The sequence below is a fragment of the Lepidochelys kempii genome, chromosome 10, assembly GCF_965140265.1.
Source record: "Lepidochelys kempii isolate rLepKem1 chromosome 10, rLepKem1.hap2, whole genome shotgun sequence".
In the NCBI taxonomy this organism is placed as follows: Eukaryota; Metazoa; Chordata; order Testudines; family Cheloniidae; genus Lepidochelys; species Lepidochelys kempii.
The window spans coordinates 58,552,167-58,579,024 of record NC_133265.1 but is presented as its reverse complement, the minus strand read 5'-3'; the positions used below and the strand labels follow the sequence as shown (position 1 = coordinate 58,579,024).

General features: G+C 41.3%; 1 protein-coding gene and 1 non-coding gene across 5 annotated transcripts in view; both read left to right on the top strand.

Annotated features, from left to right (window-relative positions):
• Window positions 1-26,858, top strand: part of LIPC (lipase C, hepatic type) — a 118,099-nt gene that overhangs the window by 34,598 nt on the left and 56,643 nt on the right. For 2 of the 4 annotated variants that reach the window (XM_073303756.1, XM_073303754.1), the window contains exons 2-4: window positions 1,560-1,648; window positions 11,676-11,803; window positions 12,015-12,141. In XM_073303756.1, the coding sequence (XP_073159857.1) occupies window positions 12,060-12,141 (82 nt within the window). In that variant the 5' untranslated portion in view covers window positions 1,560-1,648; window positions 11,676-11,803; window positions 12,015-12,059. Of the gene's footprint in view, window positions 1-1,510; window positions 1,649-11,675; window positions 11,804-11,996; window positions 12,142-26,858 lie in introns of those variants that run through there. The other 2 variants (XM_073303755.1, XM_073303753.1) reach the window with 2 other exon arrangements.
• Window positions 7,426-7,617, top strand: LOC140895221 (U2 spliceosomal RNA). Its single transcript, XR_012154156.1, has one exon. It is a non-coding gene; the product is annotated as a U2 spliceosomal RNA (small nuclear RNA).

Below are 26,858 nucleotides of genomic sequence, written 5' to 3'. Positions count from 1 at the left end.
GTGTCCACATATCTATTCAGGGGACACCATCATAGGGCCTAATCACATCAGCCGTACTAGCAAAGGCTCGTTCACCTGCACATCCAGCAATGTGATATATGCCATCATGTGCCAGCAATGCCCCTCTGCCATGTACATTGGCCAAAACGGACAGTCTCTACGTAAAAGAATAAATGGATACAAATCAGACGTCAAGAATTATAACATTCAAAAACCAGTCAGTCAGAGAACACTTCAATCTCTCTGGTCACTCGATTACAGACCTAAAAGTTGCAATTCTTCAACCAAAAAAACTTCAAAAACAGACTCCAACGAGAGACTGCTGAATTGGAATTAATTTGCAAACTGGATACAATTAACTTAGGCTTGAATAGAGACTGGGAGTGGATGCGTCATTACACAAAGTAAAACTATTTCCCCATGGTTATTCCCTCCCCCTACCCCCCACTGTTCCTCAGACTTTCTTGTCAACTACTGGAAATGGCCCACCTTGATTATCACTACAAAAGGTTTTTTGTTTTTTTCCTCTCCTGCTGGTAATAGCTCACCTTACCTGATCACTCTCGTTACAGTGTGTATGGTAACACCCATTGTTTCATGTTCTCTGTGTATATAAAATCTCCCCACTGTATTTTCCACTGCATGCACCCGATGAAGTGAGCTGTCGCGAACGAAAGCTTATGCTCAAATAAATTTGTTAGTCTCCAAGGTGCCCCAAGTACTCCTGTTCTTTTTGCGGATACAGACTAACACAGCTGCTACTCTGAAAACTATGATGAGAGTGATCAGTTAAGGTGAGCTATTATCAGCAGGAAAGAGAGAAAAAAAAAAAAAACCTTTTCGTAGTGATAATCAAGGTGGGCCATTTCCAGACATTGACAAGAATGTGTGAGGAACAGTGTGTGTGTATGTATGTATGGGGGGGGGATAAACATGGGGAAATAGTTTTAACTTTGTGTAATGACACATCCAATCCCACTCTTTATTCAAGCCTAATGTAATGGTGTCCAGTTTGCAAATTAATTCCAATTCAGCAGTATCAGTTGCTTCAGACAAGCAGCTCTAAAATAGACAATTATAGGACAACCTGCCATCGGGAAAGTTTCTTCCTGATCCCCATTAGTTAGAGTTTGAGTTCATCTTATAAACCCTCATGCTTCAAAATATCTTATTCTGCACTTTGGGGTTTGTTTATCATGGCTATTCCTTACTCTTCCATAGATTCCCATTTTCATTGTTCAGAAATATTTTCAGATTTGATGTGTATTTTACCCATTTCTTCTTTGATTTTTGTTGTCTGCTTGGTCTTCTCGTTATTTTATTTAAAACGGTTTCAGATACATTGCCTCTCCAGAGGGATTCAGGTTTTGCTCTCATAAGCGTGTTAACTCCTAAGAGTCACCATCAATCAGCACTTGAATGTTTAATGTCTTTCAATATCCTTTGTTTTGCCACAGTTCTCCGGCTTTTATTTTAAGTGCTTTCAAGTGTATCCCTCTTCAAATATTTGCCTACAATGATCCCTGGTTGTCTTGTTCTGCTGTCTTCTTTATTCATAGGAACGATCAATCAATTTCTGAAACAAGCCTGCTCTCTATCTAGTATCAGAAACATTTGCCTCCTCCCAAGTGCAGCCAAGGAAAGGGAAGTGAGTAAGCATTGTTGTTTTTACCATGCAGTCATCTCTTTATGATGTACTTTTATTTGAAGTGAGGGAGGTGAACAAGCAAGGCTGCTTTAAAACAGAAATTGCACTTGTCTTTGCTGTTTTTGCTTAAAACCTTGAAGCTCTGTTCCCAAAAGGAGAAGAACACAACAAAAACATAAAAATGCCATGCATGAGGCTGGGTTGGGTTGCAGTCTTTCAATGAAATTCTTTATGTATGTTTGAGTAGTTTATTTTACATGCAGTACAATGAAGGGAAAAGACCTTTTACCTGAACAAACACAAGCACATGAGTAAGCACAGACTTAATGCACTTCGTCACACACAACAGAAGGCCGTACACCTGGCAAGCATGCCTGATTCTTACCACGGGTTCCATGAAATATCTATCATGCTTGTGGGGGCAATAAGTTCCTTTACATGTAAGCTTTGCCATGTAGAGTTATGGAAGGCTTCCCCCTCTCCCCCAATCTTGACCTCCTATATCACCACTTTTCAGAGTAACAGCCGTGTTAGTCTGTATTCGCAAAAAGAAAAGGAGTACTTGTGGCACCTTAGCGACTAACCAATTTATTTGAGCATGAGCTTTCAAATAAATTGGTTAGTCTCTAAGGTGCCACAAGTACTCCTTTTCTTATATCACCACTGACCAGGCACTGACGTAAAAACAGGGCTTCTTAAATACACAAACTGTTCATAAAAATCAAAACCTAGAATCCATAAGAAGATAGTTGTGGTGGAGCTCACTCACCCTTGCAGATCCCCTTTGCATTGGTGTGGGGTGTTGTCGTGATCTTTGACCTCAGCATCTCCTGTCAGCTACCTGCCTCTGGCCCAGAGTCTTCTGTGGCTCAGCCCTCAGGCCAAGACACTTAGAGTTCAGACCCCATTCTTTCAAGGCAACTAAACACATTACACATTATCTCTAAATAAAGGGCACTGAAGGAAGTAGACTGAAAATGTAAATATTTTATTTACTGAAATTACACAGAAGAACCCACTATTACTATTCAGTTTTATTTATGTCTGGCTATTGTTTGATTTTCAATTCTCTTTTAAAAAAACATTTAAAATACAAGTTTCTCAGTGGTGCTGGTTAAGGGTTTTTATAGTTATCAATGAACACAGCAACACAGGATGTGGTAAACTGCCTTTTTTTTAGCTACAAGAATGCAATTCTGAGCCCAAGGTACGGATTCAGGGCAAGTATAGGTGACAACAGCTTGATTCTGAGTGACCAGTCCAGAAGAGATGTCACATGCATCATAAGCAATAAAACAGACTGCATCTTGCAGAAGACACTCATTTCACAGGATCAGGTCCATGCACACTAAGTTATTTTACTTAGAAGATGAAACTCACTGGCCCCTTAAGACATTGGAAAACATTGTTACAAAGCTCATTGGCCCTATTGCTTTTCACCTCAAGCCTTGGGTAGCTCAATGGAGCTATGCCAGCTGATGATGTGGCCCATAATGTTTCTTCTCAAGCTGAAAGACAACTTTGTAGTATGCTGCTTTTTGTCTGTAGGTGGTTGAAACCCCCCTTGAAGAACATAAGGAATGCTGCACATCATTATTTGAGCTTTTAAAAAAAATGGAAGTAAAGCTACTAAGTTACAGAGCTCCAAATTCCAATATTTTTCCTTGGGATGCACCAAAGCTTCTGCAAATACCAAACTTCCCTGGCTGACAGACAACTAGTACCAGCAACCTCAACCCTGTACCTCAAGAAAGGACTATGGTGTACTCCCATTTAGCCAAAACCCTATTATCCGAACCTCCCCATTATCCAAATCCCTTCCTTGTCCCCCAGCATGAGATACATGCAGGGCAAGGAAGGGATTGGGATAATGCAGAGGTTCAACTTCAGATAACAGAGCAGAGCTCCCACTCCCTCACCCCACCCCCAGAACTGTGAGGAGCATGAGCCCCTGGCTACAGGGGTGGCTTCCCTACTGCTGAATGGCTCCTGGGTCAGTGCAAGAAGCCAGAGCCAAATTAACCTTTTTGTGGGCCTGGTACCAAACATATTTGTGGGCCCCCATGGGGTAAGGGAGGGGCTGGGGGCAAGCACAGCAGGGCGAGCAGACAGGATCCCCCTGGGGTGGCACGGAACTGGTACCTACCTACCTCTGCCAGAGCCAGGTCTTTCTGAGCCAGTTTCTCTCTCTCTGAGCTGCAGCTGGTGGGGAGTCTGACTGCAGTTACTCCTGTAACTAGACTTTTAGTGTCTGGTCAACACTGCTGACCAGACACTGGCAGGTCCACTTTTCAACTAGACTTTCTGGTCAAAAACCAGCCACCTGGCAACAGGGGCACCGGAACGGGGGAACCGGGGGGCCATGGCCCCATCACTTTTAGAAGTGGGAAGGCTATGCCCTCCCACTTTTTTCCTGTCTGGGGGTGGGGAGCGGGGTAGGGAAGGAGCAGAGAGGAGCAAGCCATGGGTGAGGCCTCAAGGAAAGAGGGATCAGGGATGGGAAGAGACAGACTGAGGTCAGGACCTTGGGGCAAGAGGCCAAGTGTGGGCAGGGCCTCCGGGTGGAGGACAGGCAGAGCCACAGGGGGAGAGGAGTGCAGGTGAGGCCTTGAGGGGAGGACCAGAGCAAGGGAGGCTACAGTCCAGGTGCAGTGGCTCCCCCACTTCTCAGGGCCTTCCAGCACTACTAAGTTATTTTACTCAGTTATTACTAAGTGGGCCCAGCCTGACGGTGCCATTGTAAACCCGGTACTTCAGGGAGCCTTTTTCGGCCCCACTGTCATGGGAGTGAGTGAATGGGGAAGGACAGGGGAGCTGCAGAGCCAGTGATCCCTGCAGGTACAAGATGCAGGGAAGGCTGCAGTCCTGGAAGCGCAGAGCAGAGTTCCAGCCGGGGGGTGGTGGCTCTGTTCTGTCCTGCACCTTGCACCTGCAGTGATTGGGTGTCACTGGCCCCCCAGAACCCTCTGCAGCCCCACTGTCATGGGAGTGAGTGAGCGAGTGGGGCAGAGCTAAGACCACTCCCCAGCCAGGACTGTGAAGAGGAGCAGCCTCAAGCCCCCATTGCAGAATGACTCCTGCCCTCTCAGCTATCCAAACTCCCAATAACCTGAATAAAATCCATGGCCCTCTCCTCTGCTATTCAGATAATCAGGAGTATACTGTAGTGATTAATTCCCTGAAGCCAAATCAGGACACAGCAAAGTCCATGTGTCCCAGGTGCCGGCTTCTCAAATGCTTTCCCAGGTTGCCTTTCCAGTATCTAGTTGCGTTTATAATCCTCCAGTTCCCGAGTCCTGTGTTTCCTTAGCTTTGTAGCCTCCAACTTTATTCAGTCAATGGTGCAGGGCCCTCTACTGTGGAAATCCTACCCAGAGGCACTGCTGCTGCTTCAATTCCTGTTTCACTTGAGGGTCTGCAGTCAGTGCGTGGAGCCCCAAGAGCAGCCAGCTTGCCCAAGAGACACATCCCCCAGCAGTCTCCACCCATGGGACTACTATGGAGTTCCAGTCAGATTTTAAAGCCATCTTCTTTTGGCAGCCCCACCAATACCAGCTGCCCTCTTCCTAGCATAGCAGCCCCCTCTAAGCAGTGGGATACACGTTGGACTCCACACATACCCTAATAGGGGTTCCATAAAACCGTTACCATAAATATAACCATTAAAACATTACAAAGCTTATTTTGTCTAAACCAAATAGAAACTTCTCAGTCACCTTATGAGAGATGCACATTACCAAGATGTAAATTTTGACATAACCTCACATATACATATAGTTGAGTTGTGTGTGAAAAGCATGCTTCCAACATGCCTTTTAATGTCACCAAACAGCCAAATCAGAATGGTCACAGGTTTTACGCAAAGATCCAGCAGGAATCCTAAACTTGGAGATTCCAGCTTCAATAATTGTCTATATGGAAACAGACATCTATGGTATGCCTTAGGTCTGCTGCAGTCACTATCTACTAACAAACCTATTAGAAGCTAAATTCCTATGATAATACGATCCTTCCTTCAACCAAGGGATATAGCCTGTGAATTGAAACAAAGGAATACCATTTAAGAAAATGATCATCTAACAAAGTGGGTATTCACCCACGAAAGCTTATGCTCCAATACGTCTGTTAGTCTATAAGGTGCCACAGGATTCTTTGCCACTTTTACAGATCTTTCTATGCCTTTCCTATATGCTGAAAGCTTTTGTGTGATCTCTGTGTGTTACTGACTACAATTTTGCAAATACAGACTAACACGGCTGTTATTCTGAAACCTGAATTTAGTAATGAGAGCCAGTCTGCAACCCAATTGAGACAGAGCAGCTCAAACAAAGTTGGCAACTCATTTATTGCGTGACCTGTCAAACATGTGGTAGGATTGGCTAAGTTACAATTTAGATATGAAGCACTTTTTCTCTGTATTTAATCAGGAAACCTCTACCTTTAAAGCATATTCTATTGTAGGAGATCCAGTCTTCTCTTGATGAGTGTGTATTAAAGTTAATTGGAATTACTCATGTACATCAAATGGCGATTAGACCTAGGAAAAAGAAAAAGACCCTGATCACATGTAGTGTGAATGGGATAGCCTTGCGAGGGGCCATTGTGAGCAGTGACTTCCCTTAGAAAACAATGGCATCTGTTTTCTGTTGGCTAATGTGCCATAGCATGCAATTTTATGCTACATCAATTTATCTTAAATGCATGCTGTGGAATTTCTCATTCTAGTACTGTACAAGTATTCCCAGAGCAATGCCCGGTTTTCTAGCCATTATTGCTCGTATTACTGTCAACGCTGAAAGCAAATTACTAATGCTGCTAGCAAAATATGAATTTGCTTTATATAGCAGAAGTATTACCTGGAAATAGGAGTGTTGCAATAACATGACCATTGACTTCAATGTGGAATTTGATCGGGGTGGGGAGTGGGGGGTTGGAGGGACACACACAACACCACCCACAAGAAAGTGTTAATTGTGCATACTAGTTGGAAATTATGCCCCAGTTAAAACCTTTAGACCAAGACAGATATTGTCATGAAGGAACACACATAAGCACAATTTGTTAAAGATATTAAATTGTTTTAATTTCACAGCACCTTCCATCTAAATTTCCAAACCATTTTTAAACCTCACCTGAATTTAGGCCTGTGAGGTCAATTGCGTCATCATCCTAATTTTTCAGAGGAGGAACAGCAGCCCAGAGAATTTAAGTTACTTGAACAAGGTCACAAAAAGTGTGACAAAACACCAGAAGAGAACTCAGATCTCCCTTACATAGGAGATGAGTAATGATTAGTTTCCTCATACTGAGGAACCAGAGCCACTTCCAGACAAAGCAGATGTCTTTCCAGATCTCTAACAATATGTCTGTGCTTGTTTTTGTCTATGGCATGTTTTATTGTGCTTGTTTTCTAATGTTCTGATAGTATTTTTTCCTGTCAGCTTGTTGTGACAGTCTATACTATTATGTTTACCATTGGAGGACTGAAGAGACAGTTATTCAACAGTCCAGACCGTACACTGAGTAATGTCACACTGGTGTAAACTTCTTACTTGGGTTCATTCCCTCTCTACCCATTGTTTTCTCTTGATCCTTTTAACTGTGACATATCTGCAGTATCATGGATGCATGCAGCCACTGACTTTACATGCGTTTTTGGGTGCGACAGAGAGCTGAAAACACCTTCATACTTTCTCTCAAGCTCCCCTCAGGTTTCTGAGGAGCTCCCCATAAACAGCCACAAGCCCTCTGAGGCAGGGTCTGTCTTTTTGGTCAGTATTTTTACAGTGCCTAGCAGCTAAAATCAAGGTGTAGTCTCTGTTCTTATCAGTTTAATATCTGATATGTCCTTAATTTGAGGACTGTATATTAAATTGATTTTTGAAACAGGGGGCTGGAAGAGGATCTTACTCTGTCCACCCCATGCATTGACCTGGTATTGCAGTGCCTCCGGGAATAAAAAAAAGAAAAAACAATTGAGTGGGTGGGGGTCCATGACAAGGGCTCCTAGGCACTAAGGTAATACAAATAAATAAGATAGGGGAATTTGCTTCAGGTTTTTGTTTATAAAGCCTAACAAATCAATTTATAGTACTAATATGGGATTCAGATCCATCTGGGCTTCTGAGCTGCCAAATGAAAGAATGTCCTGTAACAAGTTACAGCATGCTAAAGGAGGAAGGGTTCAGAGGTGACGTTAGAAAATAGCTTTTAATTGTAAGACCAATTGAACAATGAAATAAACTGTGACCATTGCCTAGAATGGATCATCACTGAGAATGCCACACTCAGGGCTGAGACACTCCAAGAACTAGTACTTTATTCTATCATGAGAGTCACCAAACCAGTAACAAAATGAGCTTCTGTAGTCACACTAGTTAACAAGAAGCGAAAATAGCAGACCGCTTTAGGCATTCCAGATCCTGGTTCCCATCCAGACAAATTAGTTTAATATAGTGAGAGGTTACTGAAAACCCAATTCACTGTACATGAGGTTCTTCTACCAATCCCAAAGAATGAGACACTTATCCCCGGGTCAATATATATTTAGGATCTTACCCAAATATGATGCTGTCAGCCAATTCTTAGTAAATTAAAGATTTTATTAATAATAAAAGAAAAAGAAGAGTTAAATGGTTAAAGAATCATATACAAGTGATTGGAAAATCCTCAGATCAGAATTGTAGCATTGATGGTAAATTTGCTAGTTTGCACAAAAGTCTCTCTGGAATCATTCCAACAGGTCAGAATCCAAAGGCAGATTAGATGTAGACTCAGTTCAAGTCTTTCCACTCATTTTCCAGGGTATTTCAAGTAACTACTTGGAAGATCTCAGTCCCATGGCTTAAACTTTCCCTGTTCAAAGTTCAGCAGACTAGAGATGCAGAATCAGGCCCAAGGTTTCTCTTTTATAGCTGGAACAGGCTGTCAAGTGTTTTGAGCACCCCATGTGACTGCGGCTCCTTCTTTGTTGAGCACATACTGACCCATTCATGGAAGTTAACATTCCATTTCCTATGCATTCATAGGTAATCTAGTTACACTGATTGCTGGTCATTCATTAAGAATAGCAATAGATAAACTGAAGACAATATAGGTAATATTACCAGTTTCCTGCAGTGACTCACATCTTTGATCTTCAGGTTAACTGAACACAATCGCATACATAATGTAAAGACAATTAAGACATGAAAGGGACTTATGCAAACATTTATCATCTCCCTTGATTCCTATTACTACTAATGAATGGGTTAGTGATTGCTGGTCTTCTTACATCTCTTTGATATTCACACATGTGAATTGTACTGATTACAATTGCAATGCCTTTTGTTAATTTATGGGTCATACACAGGGGTTAGTAGTTTGTTATGCTGGTGAACCAGTTAAGTGTCACAATCCCAAAATGATCACCATGTGCTCAGAAACAGGTTAGATTAGTGAGAATGATAGGAGCAATCATGCAAATTAAGGGCTTGAGAGGATAGGATGACCCTATCTTCTGGTTTCAGCTATTCCATCCCATGCAGATAGTTCTGGAGTTCTTATTAAAGCATTTTCTCTCTATTTGCTATTTCTAAACAGCAAATCCTTGCAAACAAAGTATAGCAGAGAGTTTACAAAATACTCGTTAGAGCACACTGAGTCTACTTAACCGTTCTGACAATATAGTTCCTGTGACACTTATGTTCTCATTAACGAGGTCCTCCAGTTCTTGGGAGAATGGGAAATGGCACTCTTCTGCTTCAATCATATGCCTTCACTTTTAGCTCCACTTTTTCCTAATTTAAGAGGATGTCCCAGTTCCGATTTATAAAGGAACCCATGAGATGTGGGTGAAATGCAGGATTTGAAGGCTGCAAAGTTTATAGAACTGTAGAAACATTTTTCCAGTTGAGATTCAGGAGCAAATGCTCATTACATTTTTCCCCCCTCAGGTGGGAAGAACTTCTGATGTTCTCTTGATTCCCTGAAGATCCATATTTTTGTGCAGCTGTAATCTCTAGGTGACATAAGTTAGCCAATGTTCTTCCACCTAAGTAGTCCTCCCAACTGGCACAGTGTGAACCTTTCATAACAAAAGGAAAGAACTGATTAAAAGTAGCCAGTTTGGGATTTTAGTGTGCCCATGGAACTCAGGATGGTTTTCACATAAGAGTTACCACAGCTCCCACACTGGTTAGTAAACTTGGACAAAGATTTGAACACATCTGACTGAACTGTGATTTTGGGTGGAAAAAACTGAATGTCACATTTGTGCTTTGCTGTGAGGACTTTTTGTTTTGCTTGAACGGGAATAAAAATAAGCCTCAAGGCACTACAAATTCCCATGAAGAGCCAAGTGAAAAAAGTTAATATGAAGTTCTGTAAAGGGAGAATTTGGTTCACAAAACTCCATTCCCAACACCTTCCAGCATAAGAGGTGAGATACCTATTTTTCATTCCTCATCTTGGTATCTGCACAGTGGGGTAGAGATTAATCCAATGGCACTAGAAAGGCTCACCTGCAACATCCAGATCATCTCCCACTCCATAAATCTCGTGTGAGGGGATTTTTTAGGAAAGCCATATCAGGCTCCACTCAGAGAACAACCCAACAGTGATTAATTACCTTGGCCCAAGCAGAGGACTTGCCTCCAAATCTGCTGGTTCTCCTAAGATCCACTGAGATCCTGTGCCTCTTCCTCATCTCAGCTCCATTGGAGGGGGACTAATAAGGATTCCCGCAGCTGTGACTGCTCTTGGGACACCCAGGAAGATCTCCAGGAAATCCAGGACGGTTGGGGGCCATAGACATGTCTCCAGGGAATTTCCTTGGGGCTAGGCAACCCTTTGTCCTTGGCTGCTCAATTTCCAAGAAGTCTATGGGCAGGCAGTTGAGACAGCTGAGCCCCCCCAGTTCCCTAATACTGTAGGAACCTAGCTTAAAAGCTAAATTTGTTAAGGAAAAAAAGTATGTAGAGATCTACTAATATTTCAGAAAAACAAAGTGATCTTCAGTGACCTTTTCAAGTTTATGATAGAAATGCTCAAAATGATAGTTAAACCAGGGTGATAGGAATCATGAAGTCAAGCTATATGTAAAGTGGTGCACTGGATCAGCAGGTTACAATGCTCCTGTGGTAGTAGTCTTTGCATTCTGGAGTGAGTTTGTTACAACAAAGTAACGCCTTATCCCAAAAGTAGTTCCAGAGAACTTTGTGGAACTGCATTTAATATAAGGCATTACTCCACTGGAGAAAGGGTGTCAAAATCCAACCCTAGGAGGAACTCTGTCACCTTAAAGAAGCCTTTTAAAAAAAAAGTTTACTATGTTCCCTCTAAATGCCTGTAGTTCCCTCAGCACTACACCTCACACATGACCAGGGCAGAAACAAGCAATGCTCCCTGCCTACTTGACACTACAGTACACACCTTTGTAGTGACATTCATACACATCACAATTATTAACTGCCTGCTCTGATTTCCAGTAGACAATGTACCATACAAAGAATGACAGGTTTCAGAGTAACAGCCGTGTTAGTCTGTATTCGCAAAAAGAAAAGGAGTACTTGTGGCACCTTAGAGACTAATCAATTTATTTGAGCATAAGCTTTCGTGAGCTACAGCTCACTTCATCGGATGCATGAAGTGAGCTGTAGCTCATGAAAGCTTATGCTCAAATAAATTGGTTAGTCTCTAAGGTGCCACAAGTACTCCTTTTCTTCATACAAACAATGACTTTTCTTTGTAGTCACCCCTACACTTATTAATGGAGGGAAATGTCAGTTAATTGTGCTTTGTTAATGAATTTCTCACACAAGATAAAAATCTGCCTACTTACTTTAAACTAAAAACATTTTCTTCTTGTACAAGAGCAGTTATCTATTATAACACTGAAGTTAGCAAAACTATTTATTAAGTGAGGCATTTCAGCGTATCACATTTGATTCCCCCCACGCCCCACTGGCTCCCTTCTACACACACAAACCCCAACTTGGATGTCTCTAGGTTTGTGAACTATTTAGATGTCTTTTTTTTCCCCTTTTAGTCATTTTGCAATATGTTCAGACTGAGCCAACCAACTCTGAGCTAACTACCCGCCACCTTCAGCTGCATTTCAGAACAGAATATTCACCCTCATTGTGATCTGTTCAAAACTGAGCATTGCTGAATAAGGTAGGGATCCAGCTCTAAATTTAATTTCTGCCAAAAGCAACATAAAATGAAAATGTATGTGGATGAAAGCAAATTCAGTTCACATTAGAGTGAGGCACAGAAGGAAAATATTGGAACAGTGAACAGAACACTTAAAGGTTAAAGGTTAACAATTAATGGGTAACCATTCCTTCCAAAGTATTGATAATCTTCCATGTCTCTTTGGCAGCAGAAAATTAGTAGTGAAAGCCTCAGTGTTCGTGTGGAAAGAGAAGAAATGAGAAGTTTCCGATTTCTCTCACTTTTGTTGCTTTTCTTCATCTTTACTCAAGCAAATACACATGGAGGGAAGAAAAAAGGTAATATACTGGCTAATGTAACTACCAATCATGATTTCTGTTTCAAAGTTTGTGCTATAAAGATTGAGAAACTGACTCTTTGGGACTCAACATGCTTTTTTGAACATTATGTTCTCTTAATCAAATGCATGGCCATTAAAATGACATTTATAAGAAAATGTAGCTGTTTTTAAATGAGAGGAAACCATTCTCAAAGAATGTAGCTGTAAGGTAATCTGACCTCTAACATGTTTGACGACAGTTAAGTTAAAAAATGTATTTGTCTGAAAACTCTCTTGAACCAATCGTGCAATCTGTTCTGTGAAAGAATATTTTCTAAAACAGGGAAAAAGGTCTCCAGAAATTTTACAAATTGCTTCATTAATTTATTTATTGGTGGAGTGCTGTTAGAGTGAAAGGGGTATATCTTTGAAATCTTGTGTGTAGAATCATCTAAGTTGTTGCACCCCTATTTTCTATGGGAGTGTGCCATTTTATGTTGGAGTGTCCCTTTGATTATTGGAATATGACAACCACAAAATAGTACTAAACCTCTCTACTTTGCAGGACCAGCTCTAGGCACCAGCAAAGCAAGCACGCGCTTGGGGTGGCACAATTCCAGGGACAACATTCCGGCCACCCCCTTTTTTTGCGGGGGGGTGGGCAGTTGCGCTCTCGGAGCTTGGGGCTGAAAATTTTTTGCTTGGAGCGGCAAAAAACCTAGAACCGGCCCTGCTACTTTGCCAAAGTTAATTTCATATTCAACCTTGTAAACCATAAATACTAAGTAGCAGTTTTCCTTCTTATCTAAGGTTATTTCCAATATTTTAAATCTGGAGGGGATAATATAGTTTCATCCCTAGACTGAGGTGAGATCAGGGCTGGCTCCAGGCACCAGCTTTTGGGTGGCAGCAGCAATTCGGCAGCAACTGCTTGGGGCGGCAAAATTGGTAGAGCCGCCCCTGGGTGAGATGTAGAGTTGTACACCGGCAGTAGAAGTATGTCCTTTGTTGGTAGCTGTGTAAGGTTTTATGATAACAATTCTATTAACTATTTCCCATCAGAGAATACTATACACATTACTTGCACAGTGATTTCAATTCGGGACGGGGGAGGGGGTTCTGCACCCCAAGCCTCACTTTGTGTTTCCACTTTCTGACATAACAAAAACTTTAAGAAAAACCTCAGTCAAAACCAGTTTCACTCAAAACTATAATCTGTTCCAGGTTCCCACACAGCTGGGCCACAGGTACTTAAAAGGCTGACAACTCTTAGCAAAACATTGACAGGCCTACACTGAGTTTCAAATTTTTAATACAACTCAGATGGAGATTTGTTTGTAGTTTGGGGTTTGATTATCTCCATACAAAACCTTGTGTGTTAAAAGTTCAGGTCATTCATCAAAAACATGACAGCAGGTCACTGTACCCCAGGTCCTCTAAGGTCAGAAGGCTCACTTGATGCCAGTGCCCACTCCCACTCCCTTACCACCTCTGGCACCTTTTATAACAAGGCTACCATTCCTTTTTGTAATCTAGGCACAATTATGTCAATGGACTCCACTTGTTTGCTCTTTGTTTCCCTAACTTAGAATCTACCTAGTCTTCTAAGAAGCACATTAAGCATGTGTCCCACTAGAGTTAGCAAGCACATCAACGTTAGTCTTTTTTAAACGAGATACGGTTGATTAAAGAAACAAGAATAGGTAAAGCTAAGAATTTATTTAAAAAAAAAAAGTCTGCTCTGTTCTCATCTGATCAGAACATGGCTAGAATGGTCTGCAGAGCTTAGTTACAAAGGTTAAAGTCTGGTTGCAGCAGCCTTGCATTCCAGAATCAGATTCTTATCTCACATCAGTTTTATACCACTATACCTCTTGACCTCAGTGGAGTTATTCTCAATTATTCAAGTAATAACCATTATTATTTTTAAGGATTAAAAAAAGAATAATCAAAGTGTGAACAGCAGTCTAAATTTCAGGTTTGAAATACATAGAATGATACTCCTTTCAACTGGATTTGAATTTGTGGTTAGGTTAGACTTGGCCCCTCACCCTTTCAAAGCAAGGAAATTAAGCACCGAGTAGTTTATTGTGTGAGGGTATTTAGAATGGAAAGACACTAACAGATGTCATTTACTTCAGTGGGATTTAGTGGGTCATTGTTGCCTCAGAAAAGTCAGGCTCTTTAGGTTAGGACATCTAAATATGGATTTAGGAGTTAAGCTTTAAGTACCCACATTTGAAAATTTTGGTCCAAGGATTGGTCTGACTGGTCTCTGCTTGGATGTTGAAGACCCAGATCCCATTACATTCCTTGCATCCTTTGCCAAAATTCCCCGTTGTTGGACAACGTGCTATAGATTTGCTGGCTGCTGCCCTCTACACCATCAGTGGATGCATTTCATTAGAGATACTGTGTAGACGTACAGCAGCAAAGTCCTTTGGAATTAAGAGTTCTATCACCTAAAAAGGTTACTGCGTCTTTGAGGGCTTCGCTGAAGATTTTCAAGATCTGGCAACTGCAAAAGTGAAACTCCAGACATGAATCTTTCCCATTGAAATCCAAAATATAACTTCAGTCCAATTTAATTAAAGATCCTTTTCTTTTGTTCATGGAAATACCCAATCCTAGGGTCTAGAACAAAGAACTAGCCATGCATCAAACAAGCTTCAATGTTTTCTTCTAATACAAATGACTGAACATGTTAATGAGGGGCTTACATTCACCAGAAGAAGAAAACATAATAGGTATTCACTTGATGTGTGCATTGCTTTCCTTTTCCTGCTACTATTCACACAGTAGCGATCACTTATACAGCACACTAGAAAAACTGGAACAAAGTACATTTTCTTGATAATACAGTAGTGCATCTATGCAGCACTGCAGAAATGTTAATTGTTTGTGGTTTTCTTCATTCCTTTCAAAGTAGAACAGGTGATATTGTTTTAATGGGAAATATCAGTCTATAGATACATTCGTTATTAATTATTTTCGCCAATGCTTGTTGTTGTTTACCACTGGCTTATGTGACATATTTTGTCATACGAGAGCTATGCTGAATCTACTTGAAGTTTCAGGGTTAATAGTGGGGTTTCATTAACTATATTAATAATGCAGTTTTCAACTTTATATTGCTCAGCAGAGTAGCCTTAGTGTAGTGACCTCTTTTCCTATGTATCAGCTACAGCTGAGAACGGTTTGCTGAAGCTAAGTAAGGCTTCATATGTAGTCAGAGAGTGTGGCAGTATTTGGATGGGCCAGCAGCCACTTCCAAGCAGCATACATAAGATTTCCTAGCAGAATAAGCAATAACCAGCAAGAGACACAAAAGGGGCCATCTATCTGCACATGCCAAGTCTGGGTGATAAGATTCATTACTTTGGCACCGGGCCAAAATGAATTATGATCCTCTTTATACTATTCCCCTTTTAAAAAAAATTTACTGAAGAATTTCCCTCTAAAATGGTTTACCCAACAATGAATTTGTGAAAAACAAAGGCAGTTTACACAGTTATGAACTCTTGTTAAGTACTCTGATTTCATAAAAAGTTGCTCCAGTTCTTACCCGTTAGTGTGCTGTAACTTCCCTGAAAGTGTTAACTTGTAGAAGGCTAATTTCCTTCATAAGCAGCTAGCAACAGCCTCATGACCTCACATTATGATCAGCCAATGAAAGTTTATTCTGGGAAAGCAATGCATGTGGCATGACACGCTCCACGATCTCGGCAGTTGGATCTATGGCAACCTGACAGCACCTGCACACGCACACACACGGTTCAAGTTGCTTGTGCAGTTTCAGCTAAGTTCAGTTGAATTCGTCTTTTACCAGTAACACAAAACGGACTTCACTTTTCTAATTGGCCTCCAGATTCAGATACAACTACACCAAGTGCAACAAACGGTAAATACCAAAAAGGACGCGACAAAGAGGAACCCAGTTGAAATGGATTATGAGTGGAGAATCTATTCATACATGCAACTCTCTCTAACAAATTAAGCCACCTTGCACCACATAAGTCCTATGACTTACTACTGTTCAAGAATTTGATTCTCCCACTCGAATTCCCATGGCATACTACCTTACTCTGCAGCTAAATTACTGGGACCACTCACAGGGTAAGGTATTATACAATAGGGCTAATGGTGTCAGAATAAGGCCCCAAGGCAGCAAACAGGCTCCTATTTCCAGTCATTATAGCTTTGGAGTAGACAGACTCCCACAAGGCTCTGCTTCCGTGGCATGTTATTCCACACATTTTATGCTAAGCAAATATATAAAAACAGAGCTGAGATTAGATTGGTCATTTTCATACTTCTGTATATTAAGTCATTTACCCATAGTTCTCTTATTTCAGGTCAAATGTTCTGTAGCATGCCACTGAGTGATTTTAATTCCATATTTCAAGTGCCACTGCTCCACCATTGGGTAATGACGGGTCATGAGGCATGTTGGAGGACATCAATTAATGTTTAACTCTGTGTTCATAACTCCCCATTTACAAAGGCCACTCAATTAGGAGTCCAGTCAAATGTAAATTTGTCCTCCTCAATCACTTACAATACATGCTGGCTATAAAAAAACAGTCCAGATGAATTTTGATTTACCAGGATGTCCATGCAATTACTTAAACTTCAGACACTGTTCAGGAACAAATCCTATTTGCCTGGAAACTTAAAAATGTTTTTTTATAGACACACTAATGTTTATATTTTACAGGACTCTCAGAGGGAAAGGCTTGGTAAGGTGTGGTATTAGAGGGTCAAGTGGGTATTGTTTTGGTTTGATCTCATCTCTAGTTGGCTATTTTCTGATTTGGGGATGAGAAGAAGCTGGTAGTTTTAATTTTTATGTAACTAAATTTTAACCTAGGGCAATAGCTTGAGACCCCCCCCCTCCCCAGGGAGCTTCTGTATTCAAATACAGAATATATACATATCAAATACATAAAATATTTTATGTATTTGATATGTATATCAAATATTTTATGTATTTGATATGTATATATTTTGTTATACTAGCAATATTTCCACTCCAGAGCTTACATTGTACTGATGAAATATTTTTAAACCATTTGAGAATGGACTATGTCTAGGACCGTTACTGTTATCCAGGGGAATGCTTGAGAAGTACTGCATTTCTCACCACTGATTAGTGGCTCTGTAGTGATATATTGTTTATTACAGATATGGGGAAATATATACAAATATGAACTAACTGATGTTTGTAAGACATCTTGAGGGAAGCTTAACCTACAGCTTATCTCAGATACTTGATTTGTAAACTATGTATCTCTGCTAAATTGTATTATGAAGAATCTAAGGGGCTTTCCATATTTATTGAACTTATGAGCTATTTAAACCCCATTTTAAAAGGACAAGTCCTAGACTCCAACCCAAGTGCTATCCCCTGGAAGCTCACTAGGGAAAGTGGTTACCAAACCTTTTTCAGGCAACTGAAATATAACAAAGACTGATCTTGGCTAAATCAGCCAGTTCCTATTCAGATGTGTATGTCTAACCTACAACAGAGTTCCATAGCTATTAATCCCAGTTTCACAAGTGCATATAATTAAGAGAGCTGGCTAGCAGTAGCTTACCTGCACCCAGAACAGAGGCTCACCATTGTGAGCTAAATTGTCACAGCCTTTACTCAGCCATGCAGGGGAGTAAGGTCACCTCTGTTTAGCCTGCTCAGATTGTAACACCAGCTACAGAGGGGAAGATGGTGCTGCTTCACTGACTTTGGCTCAACCCACCTCAACCCCCAAAGTAGATGAACAGTATGCAGTGGGAGCAGTAGACTGTTCTGTGAAAAGGATAAAGTACAGTTCCTCCCTTGTGCCTGGGTGGAAGGTAACCCAACCAATTCATTCTCTGGTCTGCTCCTGGGATGGTGCAGCTATGAGGTTGTAGGAAGGTTGTAAAATGGCCATCTAGACTTAAAGTAGAGAAGGGAACTTAGATTATCAGTCTCGCAAGTCTTAAGTGCCAATATACATACCAGCAACTGGGGAGCAACTGTAGTGGAATACTGCATTGAGAGCCAGCTGGCTCATCACTCAGTAATTTATTGTGCTCCATCTCCATCATGCTTACCGGGGAATAGAAATTGAAATCTACATCATTATGCAAGCTTGTTCTTTTAACAGAGAACAGTTTTTTTGGTAAGGAAAATAATAGATTGGAATTTTCTTAGCAAATGAGATCAAAGTCATGACAGCTGAGGAATTAACAAGAGGTGCTGCATGGGAAATCCTAGGTGACAGCTTGCTTTGATGAGGTTTTTAAAAAGTATGTAATGTAAGATGTGTATGTGTGTGTGGTATGGAACTTTTGTGCTTCCTTTAGTTACTAACAGTACAGTTTTGCCAGTTTTGCAAATAAAATCACTACAATCACTACTAAGAAAACAAAGGCCAAATTCTGCTCTTGTGCAGGAGTTGGTCAAAAAGTAGTCACAGAAGTTGATGGAGATGCTCCCAATTTTTTTTTATTGGGTAGCTAAGATCAGAATCTGGCCACTGCAGTCTTTAGGTTTTTATCTAATAGAGAATAAGTAGTAATAGCAGAATTTACTGGGGCTGAAAGTTGGGGCTGATTTCTACTTCTGTCAGATTTGAGGATATCTACAGAATGGAATCTTATATACAAATGTGATTAGAGAAGTGCTAAAACAGGAACCTACTTGAAAGTCATGCTTAACTATGGACTTAACAGTGCTGAGCACCCACCTGCCCCCACTGGAATGTGGCTAGAAAAAATAAAACAAATCAAGCAGACTAGACCTCGTATTTCTCCAGAGCTAAACGGATCTAGAATGTCAACTCTTCCGTTCTAAATACAGAACCTGTGACTTTTCTATTGGGTTCTAAATCTGGCAGAAAGCATCTCTCCACTTGCCCTTGAGCTGTATTAGTGGGGTGGGGTTGTGAGCAGCAGGGCAAAAATGTTTACACTTGACTGCTCACAGTTAAGTGCTTTATCTGAAGGGTTTTTAGGGACCTACTTATGGATTGAGGTGCCAGACTATAGGCACGCAAGCTTGAAAATTTTGGTTTACATGCACACTTCATAGAATCATCAGACTGGAAGGGACTTTGAGAGGTCATCTAGTCTAGTCCCCTGCAGTCATGGCAGGACTAAGTATTAAGCATTAGATGTTCTACTACAGCACACAAACTACTGTGGATATTGGAATCTCCTATTGGGCTAGAGCCAGCTCCTGTTAATTCAATGGATAATCTGCCACTGACTTCAATGGAAGCTGGCACAGATCCTTATTAAGAGAGTTTGTTGCAGAAATCTCACACCAACATAAAAGAAGATATTCCAGACTTTCTTTCTGGAAAGTTTCAGAGTACAAATTTAGGTAGTAAGGGACTGAATTGAGTAACTCAGGCCTTGCCTACACTAAAGGGAAAAGTCTATCTAAGCTACGCAATTTGAGTTATGTGAATAGCGTAACTCAAATCAACGTAGCTTAGATCTACTTACCATGGAGTCCACACTATGCGACACTGACGGGAGACTGCTGGATATATAAATTGAGCTAGAAATATGCAATATAGTATAGAATCATAAAAATGACAAGCAAAAAAAGATTCAAGAGCAAGTCACATGGAGTCCTGAAACTGCAGAGACAGGGTACAGGGAATTCCTGCTGGCTGTTTCATAGGGAGGGAGAAGCATGTCACAAAACCTCCTTTCCCTTTCTTCTGTCTTCTCTGCCATACTTGTATTTAGTTCCCTCCATCCCATGCATAAAGGAGTGCAAGGGGGGGGTGATTTCCTGTGGAGAAACTAGTTAACTTTCTGCTATTTTTAAATGTTAGATGTCAAGAACTCAATCCTACAAATTCGAGTGCTCTCCATAGCCACTGAAGTATGAAGTGTAGTAATCAGCCCCTTCCATTTCTACTTAGTCCAGGCTGGGATTTGGGGAAATGGTGACAATAAGTAGCACAGGCTCTACTTAGCTTTGAAGATAGAAAACCACAGTGCATCTGTGCCCAGAGGCTTCGCTTAAGAATCTCCTTTATATTAGTTACCACCAAGTCCTGCCTTTTTTTTCCCCCCTTCTGCGAAGGATACTACCATATCTATGGGTGTTGAGGTACTCAGTTCCTCACAACAGTGACTCCATAGTGTTGGGGGTCATGTTTCTTTTTAGAAATGGTCTTGCTGCAATAAATTTAAGGAGAGGATTATATCACCCTTCTTGAAGGGGGATATCATACCTACTGTGACAAAGTTCCTCCTCTGCCTTGGTGGGTCCTGCACTTATTGGCAGATTTGCTTGCCTCAGAGATTCACAACAGCCTTCAGTTTGGCCACTTTTGCTAGTGGCTCAAACCTGCTGTTCACTCAGCTAACGTCATCACTGGCCAGCATGGGGAAAACGGGAGGGGAACGATCCCCGCAGTCTCTGCTGATCCACCTAGTGGGTCGGGGGACAGGCCAGGGACCTTCCCCTCCAGTGAGACCTACAGTCCAGGACAACTCCTCCCCTATCCAATAGGGAGTTGGGGGGATGGGGTGAACCCAGGCCCTCCCTCTACTCCGGATTCCACTCCAGAGCCCTGTGGATCACAGCTGTCTACAGTGTTTCTAGTAGCAGCTGTGTGACAGCTACTTTCCCATGGCCTCCTCCCCACACATTCTTTATCCTGACCTTCTTCCTGATGCCAGATAGCATTTGCACTCCTCAGTCCTCCAGCAGCACACCCCCTACTGACTGAAGTGAGGTCCTTTATAAACCAGGTGCCCTGATTAGCCTGCCTGTCTTAATTGATTCTAGCAGTTTCTTAATTGGCTCCAGGTGTCCTAATTAGCCTGCCTGCCTCAATTGGTTCCAGCAAGTTCCTAATTGTTCTGGAACTGTCCCTATTACCTTACCCAAGGAAAAGGGAACTGCTTAATCTGGGGCTAATATATCTGTCTTCTATCACTCTCCTGTAGCCATCTGGCCTGACCTGGTCAGACTACACACTTCTGTGCACTAGGAGGTATTCTGAAAGCCTCCCTGTACTCCCCAGGGTGAACTTAGTTTAGGGTGACCAGATGTCCCAATTTTGTAGGGACAGTCCTGATATTCAAGGCTTTTTCTTATATAGCGCCCATTACCACCCTCCCCCCCCCATCCTGATTTTTTTTCATACTTGCTGTCCAGTCACCCTAAGGTAGCTCTACATATTCACCAGTGCAGAGCTGTGGCTAAGTGCCAGAATTTAACTCACAGAGAGCAAAACTTCTTTCATTTAGTAAACTCTGTATGCTCAGTATACAGAATTTGAAATGTCCTTATTTGTGAGCATTGTTCAGCGCACATGGTGTTTCATTTCTTTCTTGTTGACCTTGGCTTGCTGAAGTGAACATCACGTACTGGTCAACTGTAGACTGTTTGGAACACAATTTTTGTAAAGATAACCCTAAAATCTAGGGCTTAAATTCTGCCTTTGAGTAGGACCTTTCTGCACAAGTAGTCCTATGAGTTTCAGTTGGACAACTTGTTTAATAGAGTACTACTAGTACTACTGGCTCCATTAGAATTTAAAGGGCATCTTTCTCCTCTAATTTCATGGACTGATTTCTAATAATTTCATCAGCAAGAAAAAAAACGCAGAAGGAGACAGTTCTGTTACCCTGCTGATGGCTTGTGAAAGGTTTAAGGACGGTGGGGACATTTCTGTCTGGTGCTAATAATATTTACATTAAGGTGGTCTAGGGCACACTTCCCCTTGAAAAACTAGAGCTAATATAATTATTTTCTCCATAGTCAGCAATCTAGTCTGCCAGTTAAAATACTTCTGAGCTCTCTGGACACTTGCCCAAATTAAAGCCTAAATTTCCCTCAGACCCCTTTGTGCATACTTACGCAAATTAATTCTAAGTATTGGAGAGAATGTTTAACTATGAATGAATGATCCAACTCCTGTTCCAGTTTTCTTTTCAATATTTCCAGTTTTAACAAGGTGATTTAACTCAGACTATCAACCTCTGTACATAATACCCTACTGTAGAATAGATTTGACAGATCTGTTTGCCCTTCTCTTCCCCATATCTCTCTCTCTCCCCCCCCCCACTCCTTAGATCATTACTCTGAATTTATACTAAATACAGAACCATGAGCTTTCCCAAACACATTCACAGAAACAAAATCTCAGTCCTCCAAGGACCAGAGCAATTTCTGTTAGACATTTCAGTGCCAAGGCAGGTCAGTGAAGTTATTATTAGCTTTAATTAGCACTCCTTCAAGCTATTGAATTCTTTACCTGCAGCCAAGAGGCATGCAGGTCAGTGCAGAATTCTCTTACTTCTAAGATCTAAATCCCATTCTCATTATTACAAGCAAGATACAAATATCACCAATGCAAACTGACTTTTGGTAAAGTAAGATTTGACCCATGTACCCAAAATGGCTATACAAGCAAAGATCAGATAAAAACAAAACTTTAGAGGAAAGAAACTCTCCACAGAGAGTCTAAGAATTTGTAAAGAAAATTCATTTGGTCCTACTAATTACAGACAGACCATGTGTTATATGTGGTATAACAGGTCACAAACAGATAATTCACACACTCAGCTCAATTATGACAATGTACATTACTTTTAGGTCTGTGCTTTATGAGTCTGAATATACATGAAAATTGACTCCTCCTCCAAAAATCTGAACTACAAATATCAGGGCAGACTCAGAGGTCCAAAAACAAACTGATATCAGTTATGAAGTGGTCTAAGAATTGATGAAGTCCACCAGCACATCATTCTCATGCACTATATGCATATTCTAACAAAGTGCCATGAGACCGGAAGCCTGACAGCAGCTCTCATTATTAAAAGACACTGCCACTTCATTGAGGGAGCTGCTGGAGGATTTATTTGGGAGAAAATATAATATGTAAAATCAGTGATTTTATTGGGATTAAGAGACAATCCACAGGGAAATCTTAAATCCAGAGATACAAATACTATGAAAAATGAAGTACAGCTATTACAGGAATTAAGAAACAAGATATTGTGTAAAACATGACACAAAGTACTAGCCCCCATGAGAGAAATGCATCAATGTGTATTAGCCAAGATGGTCACGGATGCAACCCGTGCTCTGGGTGTCCCTAGCCTCTGACTGCCAGAAGCTGGGAGTGGATGACAGGGAAGAGATCACTTTATGATTGCCTGTTCTGTTCATTCCCTCTGAAGCACTTGGCATCGGCTACTGGGCTAGGTGGACCATTGGTCTGACCCAGTATGGTTATTCTTATATCCTCCACCTTACCCCTCATATAAATCCCACAGGATTAGAAAGAAAGTGGAAAGACTGAAAACATGCGGACAATACAACAACTCTTCAGTCAGCAGGCCTGGATTCGCTCATATGTGCTTGGTGAACTTACACATACACCCCTCCCCCTCCCGCATATATCTTGGGGGAGGGGGAAGCTGAATGTCGGAAAAAAATGGTCATAGCACAGCAACACTTACTCAAGTTTAGCCCACTGCCTCCCCATCATGATGGGGGCAGGGTGCAGATGGGCCAATGTTGAGTGAGCGACATAGGGTCACAGTGCCACTCTGGTCTAGGGTTCCCCAATGTCCATGCAAAGGCCCCAAAATCCTTTGGCTATGCCATGTTACTCAGCTTTCACAGTGAAACTGGTAAGCTCAGTGAAGAAGCAGGAGGCGGCCAAGAAAACAACAAATAAGCACTGCATGTCTTGGTGAGGTAATCTAGGTACAGCAAGGGTAAACAGGAGGTCATCAGATGTAGACAGGCAAATTAAGTTTAGCCCTCCATTAACCAAAACTAATTAGTCAGCTGAACACAGATGCTTTCTGTGACAGGCTGGGGGCATGTCTGTCGAATTGTGAACTCCATTTTGGTGTGTGAATGCCATTTTGTGATTATAACCTTCATTGTGATCTCCATGTTGGATTATGGCACCCAGGTAGTGTTGAAAGCTAGTCTAATCCTGACAAGGTCAGTCTGTTCTTATAGATTCATAGATATTTAGGTCAGAAGAGACCATTATGATCATCTAGTCTGACCTCCTGCACAACGCAGGCCACAGAATTCCACCCACCACTCCTGTGAAAAACCTCTCACCTAAGTCTGAGCTCTTGAAGTCCTCAAATCGTGGTCCAAAGACTTCAAGGAGCAGAGAATCCTCCAGCAAGTGACCCGTGCCCCATGCTACAGAGGAAGGCAAAAAAGCTCCAGGGCCTCTTCCAATCTGCCATGGAGGAAAATTCCTTCCCGACCCCAAATATGGTGATCAGCTAAACCCTGAGCATATGGGCAAGATTCACCAGCCAGATACTACAGAAAATTCTTTCCTGGGTAACTCAGATCCCACCCCATCTAATATCCCATCACAGGTCATTGGGCCTATTTACCATGAATATTTAATTACCAAAACCATGTTATCCCATCATAACATCTCCTCCATAAACTTATCGAGTTTAATCTTAAAGCCAGATAGATCTTTTGCCCCCACTGCTTCCCTTGGAAGGCTATTCCAAATCTTCACTCCTCTGATGGTTAGAAACCGTCATCTAATTTCAAGTCTAAACTTCCTGGTGGCCAGTTTATATCCATTTGTTCTTCTGTTCACATTGGTACTGAGCTTAAATAATTCCTCTCCCTCTCCGGTATTTATCCCTCTGATATATTTATAGAGAGCAATCATATCTCCCCTCAACCTTCTTTTAGTTAAGCTAAACAAGCCAACCTCCTTGAGTCTCCTTTCATAAGACAAGTTTTCCATTCCTCGGATCATCCTAGTAGCCCTTCTCTGTACCAGTTCCAGTTTGAATTCATCCTTCTTAAACATGGGAGACCAGAACTGCACACAGTATTCCAGGTGAGGTCTCACCAGTGCTTTGTATAACGGTACTAAAACCTCCTTATCCCTACTGGAAATACCTCTCCTGATGCATCCCCAGCTTATAACTAAAATTCTTGTTATTAATCCCTAAATGCATGACCTTACACTTCTCACTATTAAATTTCATCCTATTACTATTACTCCAGTTTACAAGGTCATCCAGATCCGCCTGTAGGATATCCCTGTCCTTCTCTAAATTGGCAATACCTCCCAGCTTTGTATCATCCACAAACTTAATTAGCATACTCCCACTTTTTGTGCCGAGGTCAGTAATAAAAAGATTAAATAAGATTGGTCCCAAAACCGATCCTTGAGGAACTCCACTGGTAACCTCCCTCCAGCCTGACAGTTCACCTTTCAGTAGGACCCGTTGTAATCTCCCCTTTAACCAGTTCCTTATCCACCTTTCAATTTTCATATTGATCCCCATCTTATCCAATTTAACTAATAATTCCCCATGTGGCACGGTATCAAATGCCTTACTGAAATCTAGGTAAATTAGATCCACTGCATTTCCTTTGTCTAAAAAAATCTGTTACTTTCTCAAAGAAGGAGATCAGGTTGGTTTGGCACTATCTACCTTTTGTAAAACCATGTTGTATTTTGTCCCATTTACCATGGACTTAAATGTCCTTAACTACCTTCTCCTTCAAAATTTTTTCCAAGACCTTGCATACTACAGATATCAAACTAACAGGCCTATAGTTACCCAGATCACTTTTTTTCCCTTTCTGAAAAATAGGAACCATGTTAGCAATTCTCCAATCACATGGTACAACCCCTGAGTTTACAGATTCATTAAAAATTCTTGCTAATGGGCTTGCAATTTCATGTGCCAATTCCTTTAATATTCTTGGATGAAGATTATCTGGGCCCCCCGATTTAGTCCCATTAAGCTGTTTGAGTTTCGCTTCTACCTCAGATATGGTAATATCTACCTCCGTGTCCTCATTCCCATTTGTCATGCTACCATTATCCCCAAGATTCTTTTTAGTCTTATTAAAGACTGAGGCAAAGTATTTGTTTAGATATTGGGCCATGCCTAGATTATCCTTGACCTCCACTCCATCCTCAGTGTTTAGCGGTCCTACTTCTTCTTTCTTTGTTTTCTTCTTATTTATATGACTATAGGATCTTTTACTATTGGTTTTAATTCCCTTTGCAAGGTCCAACTCTACTTGACTTTTAGCCTGTCTCACTTTATCCCTACATGTTCTGACCTCAATAAGGTAGCTTTCCTTGCTGATCCCTCCCTTCTTCCACTCCCTGTATGCTTTCTGCTTTTTCTTAATCACCTCTCTGAGATGCTTGCTCATTCAGCTTGGTCTACAACTCCTGCCTATGAATTTTTTCCCCTTTCTTGGGATGCAGGCTTCCGATAACTTCTGCAGCTTCAATTTAAAATAATCCCAGGCCTCCTCTACCTTTAGATCCATAAATTCTTCAGTCCAATCTACTTCCCTAACTAATTTTCTTAATTTTTGAAAGTCAGCCCTTTTGAAATCAAAAACCCTAGTTGCAGATTTATTTTTTTTAATCCTTCCATTCAGTTTGAACTGAATTAGCTCATGATCACTTGAGCCAAGATTATCCCCTACAACCATTTCTTCTATGAGGTCCTCACTACTCACCAAAACCAAATCTAAAATGGCATCCCCAGTCGGTTCAGCAACTACTTGATGAAGGAATCCATCAGCTATCGCATCTAGGAAAATCGGAGCCCTATTATTATTACTAGCACTCGTCCTCCAGTCTACATCTGGGAAGTTAAAGTCTCCCATGATCACACAGTTTCCATTAGTATTTACTTTATTAAAAACATTAAAAAGGGCTCTATCCATATCCAGATTAG